This window comes from Desmodus rotundus, chromosome 12 (genome assembly GCF_022682495.2).
Source record: "Desmodus rotundus isolate HL8 chromosome 12, HLdesRot8A.1, whole genome shotgun sequence".
Classification (NCBI taxonomy): Eukaryota; Metazoa; Chordata; class Mammalia; order Chiroptera; family Phyllostomidae; genus Desmodus; species Desmodus rotundus.
In genome coordinates this window covers 38,680,519-38,701,234 of record NC_071398.1, presented here as the reverse complement: position 1 = coordinate 38,701,234, position 20,716 = coordinate 38,680,519, and the positions used below count along the sequence as shown (strand labels likewise).

Sequence of the window (20,716 nt, the reverse complement as noted above, 5' to 3'; positions counted from 1 at the left end):
TGCCTCCATCTCAATGGTCTTCCACCTCTTTCTCACACTTCTCTGTCTCCCTCTCTCTCACTGTCTCCATCTCTACCCCTATCTGTTTCTCTCCTCGTCTCTCTCCATGTCTGTCTGTCTCTCTCTCTGCTTCTATCCTTCCTTTCTCCATCTTTCTCTTTATCTAACTCTGGTTGGTCTTTCTCAAGTGCATTCTATCTTCCTCTGTGTCTTTCTCCATTTAGATTACTATTGCTAACTTTGCATCTGGCTTCTCACTCACTCTCTCTCTCCCTCTCCCCCTCGTCACCATCTTCCCCTGGAATAATCTTGTTCTCTGTGTCTTTCCCTGTCCCTGCCACTATAGCTCTGTGTCTCTTTAATCTGTTTCTCTCTGTGTCTCTTTCTCTGCCTCTCTGTCTCTTTCTCTCACTCTTTCTCATTGTCTCCCAGGCTTTCTCTTTACCTCTTCCTGTCTCTCCCTGCTTCCCTCTCCATGTGTCTGACAGCCCTTTCGATGTCTGTATCCCTCCTCCCCTCCCCCAGCCCATCGCATCCGTGCTTGGCCCCAGTCTGGCCCCCACCTGCATCTCCTCCATCCAGTCCACCATGTACACCATCTCCTGGAAGACCTTCTGCAGGGCCAGGTTCTGCTCGAGCCGTGTCCGCCGGGCACCTACCAGCCCAGTCAGCAGGGCCCACTGGCGCAGGACACTGTCACGTTGGGCTGCCACCCTCCGGGCATCGTAGTAGCCCTCAGTGGCCAATGCCTGGGCCAGCTCTGCCACGCCCTGCACCCGCTCCTCATAGGCTGCAATGTCCGCCTCAATTGCCTCGTGTTTCTTCATGGCTGCCTCCACTGCTGGCAGCTCATAGCCAAAGTTGTCCTAGGGCAGGACAGACCACAGACGCTCACTCATGCTGCCTCAGCAGCCCATCTGTTACCTTGACCCTGTGTGAACTTGGAAAACTCCCCTATTTGCATCTGTTACCCTGGAGACCAGCCATACCATCCCCTAGTTACTATGGAGACTAGCTCCACCTTTTCCTGTTACCCTAGAGAGCAGCTCACACTCTCCTGTTGCATCTCTAACCCTAAACTTGTTACCAAGTTGTTACCTAGGAAACAAGCCCCATCCTTCCATTTCCCTAGAGATTGGGGACCAGACCTACCCTATCTTGTTACCTAGGAGACCAATTCTATCCTCTTGAGTTACCCTGGACACCAGGTACAACCTCCTTTGCCACTTAGGAGATAATTAAATAGTCTGCCTATTTCTAAAAAAATGTAATTGTGTTCCCTAGTTACCTTGGAGACTAGCCTCAGTCTCCTGTTTCACTGGAGACCAGGCCCACTCCCCCTACCACCACCACCACCACCAATCACTCAGGAGAACAATGCTCCCTTCCCACCCTCTTGTCACAGAATCCAAAACTTCTTTGTTGCTTAAGAGATCAAGTCGCCCTCCCTGGTCCTAGAGCATCAGCCCTGCCCTCCCTCCCAAGCCACAAGCCCAGTACCTGGGATACCAGGCGCTGGTTCTCGTTCAGCCAGCTCTCCCTCATGGCCACCTTGTGGTCAAACCTCTGGGCCAGTAGTTCCAGCTTCTCCTGTCGGATCAGCTCAGCCCGCAGGGCAGCCTCCCGCTCATGCTCCGCCTTCTCCAGCTGGCCCCAGGCCTAGGGACACAGAGGGGCCTTCAGACTCCAAAGGCTCTCCTAGTTTAGTGCCCGGGCTTCTCTGTCTCAGGTCACCCCTAGGACTGATGGCCCTTTTGTGCAAACTGGAAAAAACATGTTGCTTCCTCATGACACTTCACTGCTGGAAAACCGTCAGAATGAAACCCAGCCCACAATGTCAACCATGAGAGCAGCTCCCTCCAGCAGTGCACGACCCCCACAACGCCACGGAGCAGCCCGCCCCTCCCCCACATCCTCAGCCTCACCTTGTCGATATCCCAGATGCCGCAGCCCTCCCGAGGCACATAGAGGCGACGGTTGCAGGCTCGCAATTTGCTCTGGATGCTGAAGAGCAGCACCTCCAGGTTCCCCTTCTCCTGAAACCTGAGGGTGCTTGAGCTCAGGAACCCACCTGCATGCTTCCACCTGCCACCCTCCCTCCAGAGCTGGGCCTCACTTGACAGGCTTCTCCAGAGTGCAGTAGGCCGTGAAGGCCTGAAGCTGCTGCTGCACCCCACTCAGTGAGTTGGCGAACTTCTGGTTGCTGATGAGGCCCACGGTGCGGTGGATCCAGGCCAGCAGCTCGGCAGCCAGCTCCTCATAGCGCTCAATGATCTTCCCCACCTCCAACACCTGGTCCAGGACCTGGTCCGGCACAGGAAGTTGGGGTCAGCCTCATTCCAGGTACACCCCCACCTGATTCCCAGGCTCCCACTCGCCCCATTCCTTGGTTCCTTATACCTTGCCAATCCGCTTCCCCTCCACAGCCAGAGCCTTCATCTTGGAGAAATAGTGGTAGAAAGAGACCACGTAGGTGATGATGGACTTCTCATCTGGAGCCTCCATGTTGACATCTGGGGGGGTAAAGGGGAAGGGGGGTGCACGACGGTGAGACCACGCGCAGAGTGGTTGAAATGTTGGGGAGGGAGGGAGAACCCACTCTTACTAGCTGTACGACCATGGGCAAGATAACCAACCTGTCTGTTCCTTAATTTTTGTGTTTACCAAAGGGGGGTCTACCTCATGGGATAGATAGTGCAGGACACACACACCACAACAGAGAAATTATCTGTAAGTATTTTGGAGCACACCAACGAACGTTCCACTGCAGGGCCTTTGCACACGCCGTCCTTACACCTGGAACACTGTTCCCTCTTCCATGTGCCGAACTCCCGCTCGTCCTCCAGCGCTCGGCTCAGATTTCCTCAGAAAAGCCTTCCTGTTCACCCATCTAGAGTTGGTCTCCTCCTTTTACTGCTCCTCAGAGCACCTCGTTTCCTCCAAGTTCTTCCAAATTCTTTATTGTAATTGTAATTAGATATCCACTGATGTGATTATGTCCTCATCTGCAATTTGAGCTCCATGAGGACATGGGTTAGGCCTGTCTTTTTAACCACTCTTCCTGTCATGACTAGCACACAGTAGGAGCTCAACAAATATTTACTAATTGTATGAGTGTTTTATGAGGTTTGAGGTCAAGGACACAAGATTTGGAGGGAGCACAAGCTTGAATCCAAGCTCAACACGTACGCACCTCAGGCCCTCAGAAAATACATCTAAATTCTCTGAGCTTCAGCTTCCCCTTTGTTACAGCAAGGACAACCTCAGTGCCTGCCTCCTGGGAACACTCTAAGTATTGGAAAGAATAGCCTGGCACAGAGGAGAAATGCAACAAATTCCAATGACCATTTTAATTCACCCACTGAATGCACGACACCATACTCAGCCCACTGGTGACACTGACATCCAGCAAACACCCGCTGTGTGCCAGCACCGAGCGCCAAATACAGCTCTCAGGGGCAGAGAGAGGAACGATGAATTCTGGAGTCAGGAGTCCCGTTTACTGGTTTTCAGTGTGACCCTGGGCAAGTGACTTCACGCCTCTGAGCCTTTGTTTTCATCACTTTAAAACAGAACTGGTCGATTCTGTCCAGCCAGGTCGGTGTGAGGATGAAAGAGAAGTTTTGATCACATTCCCAGCCATGTGCCTGGCACATAGTAGATGCTCAGAAAAGGGGCAGCTGTCATTCCAGAGATGGGGGATTGGTGTGGAGTGTGCCCATGGGCTGGGGATGAGGCTGAGGTCACGGGTAGGGCTGGGGATGACTGAAAAGGGAAAGGTGAGGGGGGCTGAGGGCAGCATTGTGGATGGGGGCAGACAAAGGGATGGGCTGGGGGTAGGAATGGGGTTGGAAATGGGACTCAGGGACGGGGATATGGATAATGTTAGGAAGGGGGTTGGGGTTTGGGATGGTGTTGGCTTTGGGGCTGGGGTTAGGGAGAGGGGGTGGGTTTGGGGGGAGATGAGTGAAGATGGGAAGGAGAGGGGCTCCTGTTGGAGATGGAATGGAAATACGTTGGGGTTTAAGATGAAGAGGGAGAAAGTAAGAGACATGGGGATGGGAAGAGGGAAAAACTGGAGGTGAGGAAGGAGAGGGGGCCGGAAGAGAGCTGGGGTTTGGAATGACCTTGGGATTTGGGACAGTGTTGGGGTAGGATGGAACTGAGTTTGGGATGGCATTGGGGTTGGGAGCCCCAAGGAGGTAGTCGGGACTGGGGCCATGCAACGCTCACCCTCAGGGTCCAGCAGACGTGCCAGCCCCAGGTGCTGCTCAGCCGTGCGGAAGGCTCTCTGCAGATTGTAGTTGGCATTGGACTTGGTGAGTTTGCTGAAGTCCACGAGGTCGGGCCTGGGCAGGGGCACAGAGTGGGCAGGCGGCAGGCAGGCTCCAGAGCCAGTGGGCAAATGGGTGAAAGTCGTCCTTGTTTGAGTCCCACCCAGGGCGAGGGGAATGACCCCGCCAAGGAGGAAGCGGTGTGTGCTGGCCCGTGTCTGTGCTGGCCCGTGTCTGTGCAGCATTTACTGCGGGTGTGAGGTGAGGGCCCCGTATGTCAGACGTCAGGATGCACACGGTCTGCTTGGGTGTGTTCTACACAGTTCTATGTAGCGGCTAGGCATGTGAGGTCTGAAGCCAGCCTGCCTGGCTCACACCCCAGCTTGGCCACCTCCTGGCTATCATCTGGGTAAGCCACTTCATCTCTCTGTACCTCAGTTTCCCGACTGTCATTTGTAAAATGGGGATAATAATAGCATCTGCCTCATAGGGTCTATGAATATTCAGTGACTTATTGGAAAGCACTTAGAACAATGCTGGGCACTCAGAAAGCACTCAATCCCTGTTACCATCGTTAGCTGGACCACATTACCGCTGTGGGTTTCTGGGTGTGTAGGTGCAGCTGGGTCTCCCCATGAGTAGTCAAGTGTGTATGTGTGGGTTCTGGCTTCCGCCACACCAAAGCAAGTCCTTCTGGCCTCTAGGCCTCAGTTTCCCCAGCCTGTCCGGTGGACGATCATGATGTGGATGTGACCCGTCTGGGTGCCCAACCCCCAGCCAGGCTGGCAGCAGGCTCTGAGGTACGACCAGGCGGTGTGCAGGGGTGTGCAGGGGTGAGAAGGGGCACACCATGAGGAAGGACTCTCTGACGGGAGGAGGCGCCGCGCACACACTCAAGTAGACCATCCACGGGGGAGTGAGCTCCCCCCCCCCCGAGGACATCTGAGCAGCAGATGCATGAGTGTGCGCCTGTGTGCACAGGCTGTGCAGCCTGGTGTGTGTGCTTGTGTGTGAGGGGAAGTGTGTGTGTGCACAGAGGTGAAGGCATAGGCCCTGGGTCTGCGCACCTGAGGAATGTGGGGCAGGGGGCAGGGCAGGGCTGGGTTGCCCCAAACCAGGGAATACCTGTGCCGGTGAATGAGGGCATTGAAGGCCAAGCCGTCTCTCCAGCTTGTGGTGAAATTCTGGATGTTTACCTCAGGGTAACTAGCAGCATGGAAGGGAGAGACAGAAGCAGAAATGGAAAAGTCAGGAGGGAAGAGAGAGGGAGAGACAGACATGGATGGATGGATGGATGGACAGGCAGATATAGATAAATAAATAGGTAAGCAGATGATAGATAGATAGATAGATAGATAGATAGATAGATAGATAGACAGACAGACAGACAGATAGGTGATACAATGAGCCAGGGAGACAGGGATAAAGATAGAGACAGAGATTGTGACAGACAGGAGTAAAAATGAGAGGCAGAGGAAGGAAGAGAAGAAAATAAGGAGGGAAGTCGGGATAGAGAGAGACAGAGAGAGCAAGATACAGAGATGAGGGGGGAAAAGATGGGGAGAGAGAAGGGAGGAAGACAGGGAAAGAGAGATAAGAACAAGGAAAAGCAGACACAGAGGTAACGCCTGATACTGGGAGAAACAGATTGCATTTCAAGACAGACAGACAGCCCCAGAAGGATGAGAGACAATGCCTAATTTCCCTCCTTCCTCCCAGGGAATGCTCTCCCACTTCAGTTTCAGACTGTGACCCTCCTTGAAGGGCAGAGAGTCAGGAGTCCAGGGCACATGCCCCCCAGAGTCTGTGTATCCCCTTCTCCACCCCACTGAAGGTACCCAGGACCCTGAATTTCCCACACAAGCTGCCCAAGCCCTGGTGTGTGCCCTGCTAGCCTGACAGGTGGCTGTTCGTGCAGGGGGAGTGGCTGGAACCTGGAGCTGGAGGATGCACTCAAGTGCATGAGGCCTCCTGAGGTGCGGGGGAGTTGGGGGAGAGAGAAGGGAGTAGGCTGGGGACAGTCCACCACCTTCCAGCCTTGATCTCTGAGGAGTCCAAGTTCTAAGTTTGCATCTGGCCTTCCAGATTGATAATACAAGTTTATTCGTCAAGGTCAGAAGAGTGGATGTTTTATTTACCAGTTTATTAGTCCCACAGTAACTTTTGACACTTAGGATTTGAGCTGCCCTTTTCACTGGTCCCCAAAGGAACTCCTGAGGTGAGGGCCCAGATGGTGGGGACTGGGGGGCTTACCCAGCTGTCTTCATCTGACACCACAGGAGCAGTGCATCCTTGGCAGAACGCGTCTCCCTGTTGTCCTCAGTCTCGATTTTGATGACTTGAATCTGGGAGGATATGCAACGCTGCTGGGGCCTGGAGGGCTTGAGGCTGGGAGACCCACCCCCAGTAGGTGACAGAGGAGATGGGAGAGGCAGCTTCGAGCTGGGGTGGGGGTTCAGGAGTGTAAAGATGGGTTCCGAAGTGGGCCAGGATGTCCACAATGGGGGGTGGGGTGGAGCGAAAGGCAGTGGTGGGTTAGGGTCTCAGTTCCCAGGGATGCCTCCTTCCTCGGTGTCTGGGCCACTTCCCTGACCCCAGCTGCCATCATCTCCCACCTGAGCCGAGCAGCGGCCTCCATGCTAGTCCCCCTTCCCAGTGCCCACAGTCTGTCCTTTGAGCGACAGAGGGACCCTGTGAACACCCCAATCGGATCACGTGCCTCCTGTCCTCAGCACATGGCTCCAGTTCACTCTGGGTAAAAATAAAATTCCTCACAATCTCCTCTTGTTATGTCTCTGGCCCCCCTTCAACAGCTTGCTCCCCTTCAGAGACCTCTGTCCTCTTCACTAAATCACCACCCTCCTCCCTCCCCAGGGCCTTTGCGCTGGCTCTTCCTTTTGCCTGGGACATCCTTCCCCCAGGTCCCCACAAGGCTCTACCCTCTCCCTGAGGTCTGTATTCACATCACCTTCTCAGTGAGGACTTGACCAACCACTTGGTTTTACATCTCAATATGCACACCTAAATTTCACATCCTCCTTCCCTGCCTTATTGTCATCTCCTTAGCATTTATCATCGCCCATACATTTTATTTCTTTGTCTGGCTTACCATCTCCCCATTATAGACTGAATTGTGTCCCTCCCCCCCGCCCCTACCCCGGCCACCACCACCAAATTCGTAAGTTGAAGCCCTAACCTCCAATGCAACTGTATTGGGGGACAGGGCCTGAGACAGTTAGTTAAGGTTAAATGAGGTCATAAGGATGGGGCCCTAGCCTAATATGAACGGTGTCCTCCTAAGAAAAGGAAGAGACCCTAGGGACCTGACCACACGGAGAAAAAATCACGTGAGGATGTAACGAGAAGGCAGTTGTGGGCAAGCCAGGGAGAGAGGCCTCAGGAGAAACCAAACCTGCCAGCACCTTGATCTTGAATGTCTAGCTTCTAAAACGATGAGAAAAGAAGTGGCTGTTGTTTAAATCCCTGGCCTGTGGTATTTTGTTACAGTAGCCGCAGTAGACTAATGCACTCACTACTCTATAATAAAGTTCCAGGACCACGTGATATTTGTCTGATTTGTTTTCTGCAGTAACAAACATCTATTTTGTTTCTACTACATGTTATCACACATAGTAGGTGCTCACTAAAGTTCTGAATGACTCAGAATTCAGAGCAGGTCCGACAGCCTCGGATGGGTGTTTGATGCTTGGGCCCTAGACTCAGGAGCTGAGTTTGGCATTTGGGTACAAGTAGAAAACTAGGTTCTCAGGAGGTCCCAACCCCTGGTTAAGGCTCCAGCTACCAGCCCCCAGCCCCCACCCAACAGTCTCATTCCCTCGTTCTTTATTGACACCTGCCTCCAGCTTTAACCACTCTCCGACTCCATTCCCAGGATCCGGTGGATTCCTAAATGTCTCCTCCTAAAGTCCTGGACCCCTTATGACCACTGTGCCCCAAGATGACCTCAGTGTCTCTCCCAAACTTGCTCTTTCTCCCTGGCGCTGTCTCAGGGTGGCCGCACTATCCCCCAGCCCCCAGGCCAGAGCCTTAGGCCTTGGCCTGGATGCATCCCAGTCCCTCCCCTTCTCCTACAGCATGCCCGCTCCTCTCCTAAGCTTCTTTCCTCCCTGCCTTCCTCTTCACCTCTCTGTGCCCCATCCCAGGTCCAGCTCCAGACTCTTCCCTGAGCTCCCAGCCCCCAATTTCGGTGGTCACCCCCAATACAGAGGGGTCTTTCTAAATATGATTATGCTCCTCCTCTTGATAAAACTCTCCCATCTCTCCCCATGTCAGGCAGAATAAAATCCAAACTGCTTATCAGAGATCATCTAGACCCTGGCAGCCCCTCTGACATCATCACCTCTGTCGCCCCTTGCTTCCTATTCTCTAGCCGCACCGGTCTTCCTGTACTTCCAACGTGCCATGCTCGCGCCCGCCACAGGGCCTCTGTGCCCGCTACTGGGTCCCCTGCCTGGAATGCTTGCTCCCTCCACCTCCATACAACATTCAGCAACCAGCTGCTCAGAGAGCCCTTCCCTGACCACCTGGTCTAAAATCGCAGTACCATCAACCTATACTTTATGTCCCTTTACTGGTGTATCATACTCTCGTTTGCATAGCTCTTTTTACTTCTCTGCCTAGAGCTGGTCCTCTCCACATACACCCCTTGTTTATGTATTCATAGGTTTGTTTATCGTCTATCCGCAAAGATGGAAAATTTGTCTGTGTTGTTACTGAACTGAAGCAAGATTGCCTGTATTCGAATTCCAGCTCCACTACCCAGCTGTGTGACCTTGAGCACATCGCTTCACCTCTCTGGGCTTGTTTCCTCACTGGTTAAATGGAATGACGCATAGTGCCTAGTTTATAGGGTTGTGGTGTGTATTAAATGTAATGTGCTTAGAATAGTGCCTAGAACACTGTAAAAAATATATAAATGATGATCAGAGTGATGCTGATAATTATTATTATTATTATTTATCATTATTTTCATTTCCACCACCTGGAATAGGGTTCCTGGAGCATGTTAGAATTTTCGGGAGTGAACGAATGAATGAATGAATGGTTGAGTGGGTGGGGACGCCTAAGGCCCCACTGCGGGCCGCCCGCTGGGCAGGGCTACCGTGAGGATCACCTGGAAGCGCAGGATGATGGTCCAGACCAAGCCCAACGTCAGCCGGTGGTTCCCGTCCACGATGTCATGCGACCCCACGTTCTCCAGGTGCACGCGCTGCTCCTTCAGAAACTGCAGAGCCTTGTCCACGTTTTCCAGCGAGTGGATCCTCATGCGTCCACGAGTCGGCCTGGGCTAGGGCGGCGGGGAGTGACGAGATGGAGGGCCTGATAAGATGTTGCCCTGGACCCCACCCCTTCCAAAGAAGTCCTCCCCGCAGCCACGCCTCCTGGATACCCAAGCCCAGTCCACGCCCCTACAGTCTTATCCAAAACCCAAGACCCAGTCCTTCTAAAGAATCCCACCCCTTCTCAAGGCCAGACCCAGCTCCCCTCCAGGCTTCCGGTGTCTGTCCTTACCGCCTCCACCGAAGCCCCACCTCCGACCGGATCACTTTACCTCTTATCGTTAAGCTCCGCCCCTGCATGTAGCCAGAGCTCCGAGCTTCCATTGGATCTCTGCCTTCGGCTGCCAAAGTTTTGCTACTAGTTCCATAGCCACACCCCTTCAGGCCCTCACCTGGAGCCTCGCCCATTCCTATCAAGCCCCGCCCTATTCCAAGACCTGTTCAAGGTCTTCCTTTCAATGTCAGTTTGTTTCTGTTCTGCAGCCAAGACCCTCACGACTTCTGAGCTCCAGGCTCCAGACCTTTAATGAATCTCTAGCTTCATCAGAGCCCCATCCTTCCCGATGAAGCACCATCCAAGCCCAGAAATAAACTGTGACCCACACAACAAGCCACATTCATTCAAGAGTTCTGTCTGATCCCAACTCCCACGACCACAGCCTTCCCCTCCGATGACAACCGCTCCCTCATCCACAAAGCCCCCTCAACAGAGTCTGGCCCTCACCGCCCAGGCCTGTCCCTTCTAATAAGGCTCCTCCCTTCTCTCATAGCCCCACCCCTTCCAACGAAGCCCCACCCAGGCCCAGAGTCCCGCCCCAGCCACCGGCACTCACCTTCAACAGAATCTTCTGTTCCAAGGCCCGCCCCCAGGGTCCACACAACTAAGCTCCACCCCTGTGCCACAGCCCCGCCCTCTCGAGGGAGGGGCCCCTTTCTCACCCGCACCTTCTAGGACGCTCCGCGCAACCATTAGCCAGGCCCCAGTCCTAGACCAGACCGAGACCCCAGGGCCAATTCCCTTCCCCCAGCCCCCCGGGCCCCCTCACCAGTTGCTCCCCCGACAGCACTTCCAGGAGCCGAGTGAGCACGAAGCCGTCCCGGAGGTCGGCGTAGAGGTCCCCGATGTGGCAGCCAATGCGGGCGAGGTGAGAGTTCACCCACTTGGTAAAAGTTTTCTTCTGCACGGCCTCCCGCTCATCTGAAGGACAGGCTCTGATGGGCCCCCGCCTCCCCGAGGAGCCTCCCCAGAACTCCCTCTTCCAGCTTCACTCCAGCCCCCCACAGCTCACTGCTCAGGACCAGCTCCCCCAAACAACAAGTCTTCGCTCAGTGGGCTCCTCCTGCCTGGGACGCCTTCCCCCACCCTCAGCTGCCCACCTGACGATGGCCTAGTTTGTCCTTTAGAAGTCTTCCTGAGGTCTCACTTCCACAGGAAGCCGTCCCTGTTCCCCACCGCAGTTGGCTCTGTTCGGTCATTCACGCCCCTGTGTGTTCCCCACTGTCCTAGGCTCTGAATCCGGGCAGGTTTAGCGTGGCACAGAGAATACTACACTGGGGAGCCGTGGAGGGACCCAGGCCCAGGGGCGGGATGACAGCTGTGTTTCAGGAGTTTCTCTGGCTGCGGTGGGGACCGTGGGTCAGAGAGCAAGAGTGGCAGCCAGGACACCAGGGAGGAGATTGGGGAAGGGACCGTGGGGAGAGAGGACAAAGCTCAAGGGCAGAGCTGTGGGCAGGGGAGAAGAAGGCATGTACTTTTTACTCAACTTTTCCTTTTTCTTCGCAACATTTTGGGTGTTACCTAGTACTGTTTCCAGAAAGCAAATCTTAAGATATTTGAATAAAACTTTGTCATTTAATTTTAGTGATGTCCTGATTTGCTTACACACATGCAACACTACCCCGGGGAGGGCGGGAGGGCAGGGTGGAAGAACGCGTGCACCTTCTGCCTTGCTTACTTACAAAGAAATTGTTTGGGGGCCTCTTACTCTTTTCTTAATAACTGCTTTAGTATAAGCTATGATACACATAATACAAAATTCATCATTTTAAAGTGTAAATTCAGTAGTTTTTAGTATATTCACAGACTTGTGCACCCATCACCACTACTAATATCAGAGTATCTTCAACACCCCAGGGAGAGCCTCTGCTCCTGTGAGCGGTCACTCCGCACTCCCTCTTCTCTCGGCCTAGGCCGCCATTAATACATGCGCTGTCTCCGTGGCTTTCCCTATTCTGGACATGTTCTATAAGTGGAATCACACACGATATGGCCTTTTGTGCGTCTGGTTTCTTTCACTTAATGTTTCACGTAATGTTTTCAAGGCTTATCGATGTTGCAGCTCATATCAGTACTTTTTTCCTTTTTCTGGCCAAATAATATTACATGTGTAGATATACGACATTTTGCTTGTCTATTCATCAGCTGAGGTTGTTTCTACTTTTTGGCGATTATGAATAACACTGTTATGAACAAGTTTTTCTGTGCACACCTGTTTTCAGTTATCGTGTGTATATACTTGGGAGTGGAACTGCTGAGTCATAAGGTAACTCTGTGTTTCAACTTTTGAGGAACTGCCGACTGTTTTCCAAAGTGGCTGCACCATTTTACATTCCCACCAGCAGTCTGTGAGGGTCCCAATGTCCCCATATCCTTGCCCCCACTTGTTATTTTCTGGCTTTTTAAAAAATGGTCATCCTAGTAGGTATGAAGTGGTATCTCAGTGTGTTTTTTCTAGTATTATTTTTTAAGATTTTAATTTTTGATTTTCAGAGAGAGGGGAAGGGAGGGAGAGAGAGAGGGAGAGAAACCTGAATGAGGGATTGTCTCTCACACGCCCCCAACTGTGGGGACCTGGCCCCGCAACCCAGGCATGCGCCTTGACCAGGAGTCTGTGACCTTTCAATCCACTGAGCCACACCAGCCAGGGCTCAGTGCCGTTTTATTTGCATTTCCCTAATGATTAATGATGTCGAGCATCTTTTCACATGCTTATTGGCCATTTGTATTTCTTCTTTGCAGAAATAGCTATGAAAAGCTTTGTCCGTTTTTAATTGGGTTATTTGTCTTTTTATCACCCATACTCTCTTTGCTACTTCCTGTGAATCTATAATTATTTCATAATTTATACTTTTACCAAAAGAGGAAACTGCTGCCTGGCCTGCCTTCTCTTCCCCTGACTCCCACAGGCTTGCACGCCAAGGTCCACAGAACACAGGATGGAAGGAACCTGGGATCCGCACTGACGGCTTGGACCCGCACCTCTCTGCCAACAAGGCTGCTCATTAAGGGACTACACAGGAGAGAGAAATAAGCTTCTAGCTCCTGTAAGCCACTGTATTGTTTGGGTCTCTTGGTTATAGCAGCTTAGCCTGTACAGATATTATTCACATTTTGTTACCAAATAATTTAGCAGTCACACTTATAAGGACATGAATGAGGAAGTGATGAAGAAAAGATGCTGTATTGGGTATTTGGTTGTTCTGCCTCCCAACATTGATGTCCATGCCAACAGCAGATTTGGCCAATGCTGACACCAAAGTGGTAATTTGGTGCTTCCCCAGAGTGGTGCCAGAAAGAGGACCACTGGAGTCAGCCCAGCCTCTATGAGGACCGGCTGTGTGACTTCGAGAGGTTATCTCTCCTCTCTGGGCTTCCATTTTCCCAGCTGCAAATGAGGGGTTTGGAAGAGACCAGGGTTTCTGCAGTGGGCCCCAGGGACTCTAGATGTTTGGGGACTCATGCTTGAAGGACAAATATCCACGAGAATATTTTTTATTTTGTCATTCATGTAGATGATACCCAAAGAAAACTAATAGAAACACATCCTGGACCATATGGATGGCAATTGCATAAAGGACTGTGCAGTGAGAGATCAGTTTTTGTGATTACAACCTTGTTAGCATGGAGCTGAACTGAAAGGTCCGGAACTGAAGTGCCCACGGGGGCCAGGCAGGTTCTGAAAAGGAGAAAACGAGGCCCTCCCCAAAGGGGGCAGCAGCCGCTCGGCCCCTGTGCCTGGAGCCTTGGAGATGGTGGCCCAGTGCTGCCATATCATGTGATATTCCACAAGAAGCCAAAAATCTGCATTCTTTAAAAGACAGCCTGGCTAGTGTGGCTCAGTGGATTGAGTGTCAGCCTGAGAATCAAAGGGTCACGCGTTCAATTCCCAGATCAGGGCACATGCCTGGGTTGCAGGCCAGGTCCCTAGAAGGGGGCGTGTGAGAGGCAACCACACATTGATGTTTCTCTCCCTCCCTCTTTCTCCCCCTCTTACCTTCTGTCTAAAAATAAATAAAATCTTTAAAAAAAGACAAAGTATCCCTTTTTTTTTAAAGATTTTATTTATTCTATTTTTAGACAGACGGGAAGGGAGGGAGAAAGACAGGGAGAAAAACATCAATGTGTGGTTGCCTCTCACACACCCCCTACGGGGGACCTGGCCTGCAACCTAGGCATGTGCCCTGACTGGGAATCAAACCTGGGGCCCTTTAGTTCCCAGGCTGGCACTCAACCCACTGAGCAACACCAGCCAGGGCAAAGTCTCCCTGTTTTTAAATGTTGGCAATGGATTTTCGTTTTTATAAAACACAGTGGGAGTGAAACCAAATGTGTCTCTGAGTGCCACTTCTGACCTAAGATGATGTGGAATGTTGCCTTTGGTGAGTGTGTCTGGCTAGCTTGTGGGACATCTTCGTTTGCCCTTCCAGTGCCACCCACAACTCTTCTGCACCTGCTCCGGTGTGGACTGTATGAATGGGCTCCCCAGCCCTCAAAGGCCTGAGACTTTCTGTTGGGTTCAGATAGCAGATGAGAGGAGAGAAGAAACGCCAAGAAATGCATTGCCTCCCTGCCTAACCAGCTTCCAGCAGTGACTGGCTCCTCTGCTGCATCCCCTGCTTCTGCTGGGGAGGCCTCTTTCCTGTCTCACTACTGCCTGCCCTGCCCTGTGCTATCCCCTGGGGGGTCTCCACGGCTCACACCTCTGTATATAGCCCCTTCTTTGAATTCTCCCTGATTTTATCCCTTTGAGGGGCCATCTTCTTCCTGACAGGATTCTAGCTGGCACAGATACTTTGGGCTCTCAGGACTCTGCGCCAAGTGACAATTGTCCTCCCTCTGCCATGTGCTCATATTGAGTTATGTTATCATTCGTATATACTTCTCCGCTCTGGAAGTCACCATCACAAGTGAAATACAGTTCCTTGCAGTAAGACTTTATTCATATCTTTAACACATTGAGACTTCCATACAGCAGAGGAAGAACTACTCCTTTGTCCATCACTGGTTAAGGAGAAAGGATATAGAGAGACTTAATATGTAAATGATGTGTTTGGATATTAGTTCTGGAATAGTTAGAAAGCTGGAGAATATCAAGTATTGGTGGAAATATGAGAATATCATAATCCTCATGCCTACTGGTGCAAGTTATAGACTGGGGAGACCATTCCGAAAACAATCAGAGTCAAATTAAATGAGTACACAGCGCCATGACCCAGCAATTTTTTCCTCTCTCTCCGTGTCCCCAAAACTTTTTTCACACTGGTTAATGGCATGTGGAAGGATGTTCAATGCACTGCTATTTGGGGATGAGGTGGCCAGGAGCAGGTTCGGGGTTGGAGGCAGCCTGGCTGTCCATCACTGGGAAGGGGACGGGTCAGATATGATGAATGCACACCATGGACTCCATGCAGCAGTGAGAAGCAATGGATTCGATGTACACAGAGCCACATGGATGAATCTTAAGGCATAGTGCTGAATGAGAAAATTATGCAAAAACTGCAATCTAGAACATGGCGAAACTTGCATCAATCAACAACACCTGCACATACAAACATACATATTGGGCTCCCAGATTTATGACAAAGCGGCATTGCTGTTCAGGTGGAAAAAGGAAACTATTTTCAATAAATGGAGCTGAGTCAACTGGATAGCCGTGGCGGGGGGGGGAGACCTTGACCCATACACAGTAATACACAATAATAAATATAATAAATATCATTCAGGTTATAAATCTAAATGTGAAAGGAATACAACAAGGCTTTTTAGAAGAAAACATCAAAGATATCTCCATGACCTTGTAGTAGGCAAATATTTCTTAAAGAAGACAAAATGTTAGCCATACAGAAAGTAATTATGACTTCTAGCCAAGATGGAAGCGTAGATAAATACACTTTGCCTCCTTGCACAACCAAAAGAAGGACAACAACAAATTTAAAAACAAAAAAAAACAACCAGAACTACAAGAAAATTGAACTATATGGAAGTCCAACAACCAAGGAGTTAAAGAAGAAACATTCAACCAGACCGGTAGGAGGGGTGGATATCAATAGTCAGGGCGGAGAGGATGTGCTGCAAGGCAGCAGGTGGAGGACTGGGCGGGCGAGGCAGCAGCTGGTGGTCCCATATTTGTGTGCAGATAAACCGGGAGGAACAACTGGGGAGCAAGACAGACCATGCAACCCAGGGTTCAAGCACGGGGAAATAAAGCCTTAAACCCTCTGGCTCCAAAAATCTGTGGTGGTTGCAGTGGTAAGAGAAACTCTCAGCCTCACAGGAGAGATTGTTGGAGAGTTCCAAAGGGTCCTAGAACATACATAAACTCACCCACCTGGAAATCAGCACCAGAAGGGCCCAATTTGCTTGTGGGTAGCGGACGAAGTGACTGAAAGCTAGCCAAGAGCCAAGAACGTGCCACTATTCCCTCTCTGACTCCTCCCCCACAGCCAGCACCACTACCGAGCAACAGGAGTTGCTCCGTCCTGGTGAGTATCTAAGGCTCCACCCCTTACAATGGAACAGGTTCAGCAAGACAAAGAAATGTGGCCCAAATGAAAGAACAGATCAAAATTCCAGGAAAACAACTAAGCAATGAAGAAATAGCCAACCTATCAGATGCAGAGTTCAAAACACTGGTAATCAGGATGCTCACAGAAATAGTTGAGTATGGTCACAAAATAGAGGAAAAAGTGAAGGCTACACAAAGTGAAATAAAGAAAAATAGACAAGGAACCAAGAGTGGCAGGAAGAAAACTGGGACTCAAATTGACAATTTGGAACACAAGGAAGAAATAAACATTCAACCAGAACACAATGAATAAACAAGAATTCAAAAAAATGAGAAGCTTAGGAACCTCTGGGACAACTTTAAATGGTCCAACATTCGAATCATAGGGGTGCCAGAAGGAGAAGAGGAAGAACAAGAAATGGAAAACTTACATGAAAAAATAATGAATGAGATCTTCCCCAATCTGGCCAAGGAAATAGACTTCCAGGAAGTTCAGGAAGCTCAGAGAGTCCCAAAGTTAGACCCAAGGAAGCACACACCAAGGCACATCACAATTACATTAGCCAAGATTAAAGATAAGGAGAGAATCTTAAAAGCAGCAAGAGAAAAGGAGACAGTTACCTACAAAGGAGTTCCCATTAGACTATCAGCTGATTTCTCAAAAGAAACTTTACAGGCAAGAAGAGGCTGGAGAGAAGTATTCCAAGTCATGAAAGGCAAGGACCTACATCCAAGATGACTTTATCCAGCAAAGCTATCATTCAAAATAGAAGGGCAGATATAGTGCTTCCCAGATAAGGTCAAGTTAAAGGAGTTCATCATCACCAAGCCCTTATTATATGAAATATTAAAGAGACTTATCTAAGAAAAAGAAGATGATCAAAACTATGAATAGTAAAATGACAACAAACTCACAATAATCAACAACTGAACCTAAAAAGCAAAAACAAAAATGAACTAAGCAAACAACTAGAACAGGAACAGAATCACAGAAATGCAGATCACATGGAGGGTTATCGGTGGGGAGGGGGAGGGGAATCGGGGAAAAGGTACAGGGAATAAGAAGCATAAATGGTAGGTACAAAATAGACAGGGGGAGGTTAAGAATAGTATGGGAAATGGAGAAGCCAAAGAACTTATATGTACGACCCACAGACATGAACTAAGGTGGGGGAATGCTGGTGGGAGGGGGGTCCAGGGTGGAGGGGAATTAAAAAGAGGAAAAATACGGGAGAACTGTAATAGCATAATCAATAAAATATACTTAAAAAAGAAAGTAATTATTAAATTAGACTACATTTAAATTAAGAAATTCCATTCCTCAAAAAGCACCATTAAGAGAATGAAAAGACAAGCCATAAAGTGGGAGAAGATATAGTACATATATCTGACAAAGGACTTGGACCCAGAAAATCTGAGGGGAGCCCCCAAAATATAGAATCACTTTCTGGAGGGCGGCCCCTTGTAGTGCTGGCTTCCTCCACTAGGTGAGTGTTCTAGGAACCCATTTCTATCAGTGCACCAGTTGGCGTTGTTGTGAGAGGCTGTGTTTGGCTTCAGTGAATTTTTTTGAAGACACTTTCAACACATTTGCCCATTTCATGAAAATGCACCCGCCCCACTGCACTGTGCGTTCAGCAGTTTTTGACCAAAAACTGCATTAACCCCATGCCTCACCCATCCTATTCACGTGATCTTGCCCCAAGTGACTTTTTTTGTTTTCCCAGATGACAAACGTCCTCAAAGGAAAACATTTTGTCTGTGCGGAAGAGGTGAAACAAAAAATGGCAGGCGTACTAAAAGGCATCAAAGTCCACGAGTTCAAAAAGTGTTTTGACCAGTGGAAAAAAATGTTTCAATAGGTGCATTGCATCATATGGAGAGTACTTTGAAGGTGCCTGAAGCTTAAACATGTAAGAATACATACACAATTTTTATAAATAACTTCCGGGTTTGGGTTTTTTTTTTTTTTTTTTTGCGGGGGTGGGGAGGGCGGTTCCTGCCTCATAAGAGAACTGAAACGTCATCAGAAAAAAGCAGGAAAATAGGCAAGAGACTTGAGGAGGCACTACATAGGATATTCAAATAGTTAATAAACATATGAAAAGGTGCTCCACGTCATTAGTTGTTATCAGTCATCAGGAGAATACAAAGTGAAGTCACAATAGAATGCACACCCACCAAAATAGCTAAAATTAAAAAGCATGAGCACGGCGAGTTTGGATACACACCAGCTGAGTCACTCAGACACTGCTGGGAGGAATGTAAAATGCTACAAACTGGCAGTTTCTACTAAAGTTAGAAATACACCTACCCTGTGAGCCAACAACGTCACAGCGGGGGTGGGCGGGGCAAGCCAACCAGAAACGAGTGCTTCTGCCCACCGCCAACATGCACTAAAAAGTTTGGAGCAGCAATTCCTTGTAATAGTTTCGTGTGCAGTAGTTCACGGTACTAGCAATCACTAGTTTGCAATAGTGTGTGACAGTCCTGACCTAGAAGCCACCCAAGTGCTCATGGACAGGTCACCGGGCAAGCGGAGGCGGAGTCGCATGCTGGAGTACTACACAGCAGCGACTTCCAGCCTTTTCCATCTCGCGGCACACATCAACTGATCACAAAAATTCTGCAGCCCACCAAAAGATATGTTGTATTTTTTGCCAATCTGACCAAAAACAGGTATAATTTTGATTCATTCATAGCGGACAGCTAGAGTTCTGTTGGCTGTTGTCATTTTTTTATTTGACAATCTAAGGGAAAAGAGGTCAGTGTCTCTGACTAAATAGTCAGGTGTCGTATGTTTTGTCGGGTGGAAGGTCCCTGCTACGCAGCAGGGAAGGACGCCTACAAGTACAGGCCAACATGGAGCAGCCTCACCGGCGGAGGGCTGAGTGACGGAAGCCAGACGCACAGCGGTGCACGCTGCACGGCTCCATTCTTTCACAGGGAGTGCAAGCACTAGCGGAAGGAATGGGCACTGATAGAAACGAGGACAGTGGTTGTTCTTGGGGTGCAGCGATACAGGGTGGCCAGAGGGGGGCTTGTCTGTGCTGTCGTATCCTGCTTCCTTATCCAGGGGCTGCTTACAAGGGGGTGCTCACTTGTGGAAATGTTGGACACTCATGATTTATCTGCCTTTCTATATGCATGTAATGCTTCAATAGAGAGTTAAAATATATGTCTGCGAACACACTAATTAGCAATGCACATTCTGTAAATTCATCCACATGCGAAGGACAGGATGACTGCCTATGGCACCAGACAAGGCCCTGGTGTGACGTGGAAATAAAAGAGAATAAACAGAGGGATAACGAGGAGAAGGGCCTCACACAGATGATGACAACATCGAGCCACAAATGTGGGATGTGACTGAGGGAACTTTCCCGAGAGATGGTCCAGACAATTCCTTAAATGTCTTCATGTGAAAGCGTATTATGGAGGACTCTGCTCAAAGGTTTGGCCTTAGTTTGAATATGAAAAAAAAAACAAAACCCACGAGAAAAGCAGGCAAAGGGGTATAAACAGAAATGCACCCTAGCAGCCCAGGTCACGTTAGCACTTTGAGCAGCAATATGGTTTCACAGAACAGCAGCGTCCCCAAGTTACTGTTACTATGAATGTTACTGGCTTTGTGGATTGGGTTTGGAGTCCAGTGTTATGTGTTTTAGTTGTAGAGAAGTGTAAGCACAAGAGATATAAACAGCCTGTGGCCAATGTGGCTCAGTTGGTTGGAGCATTGTCCTGTAGACCAAAAGGTTGCCAGTTCGATTCCCGGTCAGGACACATACCCAGGTTGCTGGTTCAACTCCCGGTCGGGGTGCTTACAAGAAGGTAATCAACTGATATTTTTCTCTCAAATTGATGTTTCTCTCTCTCTCTCTCTCTCTCTCTCTCTCTCTCTCCCCTTTCCTCCCTTCATCCCTCCCTCCTCTCCTCTCTCTCTAAAAGCAATGGGGAAAAAATGTCCCAGGGTGAGGGGAAAAAAAGACATATAAACAGAAGTGTATGTTTGTGTGTGTTTAAGAAACTACAGTTGTAATTTAAGTAGGCACAGAGAGTATATAAGAACCATTTTTTTCTTAAAGGGGATGTCTGCATTTCTCTGGACTAGATACTGTCTGAGGTCCAGCACAGACGTTCTGTGAGTCAGTGATTCTAGATTTGAAGAGTCCTTGGTCTTCATGTGACCACATTCCATCCCTGCTTGAAATCATACCATAGCTCCCTGGTGTCCCCATACCCTTTATGGTGACCTATAAGGCCCTTCAATTTGTGGCTCCCACTGGCTCCTCTCCCATCATCATTTACTTACCCTCCTTACTCAAGTCACTCCCAACTTTTGGAGGTCTTGCGTATT

General features: G+C 49.7%; 1 protein-coding gene and 1 long non-coding RNA gene across 8 annotated transcripts in view; one reads left to right on the top strand and one right to left on the bottom strand.

Moving 5' to 3' along the window:
* Positions 1-20,716, bottom strand: part of SPTBN4 (spectrin beta, non-erythrocytic 4) — a 70,004-nt gene that overhangs the window by 45,084 nt on the left and 4,204 nt on the right. The window contains exons 3-12 of one of the 7 annotated variants that reach the window (XM_053914458.2): positions 10,621-10,772; positions 9,409-9,582; positions 6,528-6,619; positions 5,400-5,480; positions 4,234-4,349; positions 2,401-2,513; positions 2,117-2,304; positions 1,926-2,043; positions 1,501-1,659; positions 564-866 (exon numbers count right to left, since the gene is read on the bottom strand). In XM_053914458.2, the coding sequence (XP_053770433.1) occupies positions 564-866; positions 1,501-1,659; positions 1,926-2,043; positions 2,117-2,304; positions 2,401-2,513; positions 4,234-4,349; positions 5,400-5,480; positions 6,528-6,619; positions 9,409-9,582; positions 10,621-10,772 (1,496 nt within the window). Of the gene's footprint in view, positions 1-563; positions 867-1,500; positions 1,660-1,925; positions 2,044-2,116; positions 2,305-2,400; positions 2,514-4,233; positions 4,350-5,399; positions 5,481-6,527; positions 6,620-9,408; positions 9,583-9,752; positions 9,811-9,846; positions 10,287-10,620; positions 10,773-20,716 lie in introns of those variants that run through there. The other 6 variants (XM_053914460.2, XM_053914462.2, XM_053914461.2 and 3 more) reach the window with 6 other exon arrangements.
* LOC128779589 (uncharacterized) lies at positions 10,593-13,836 on the top strand. Its single transcript, XR_008425637.1, has 3 exons — positions 10,593-10,719; positions 12,761-12,898; positions 13,367-13,836. It is a non-coding gene; the product is annotated as an uncharacterized lncRNA (long non-coding RNA).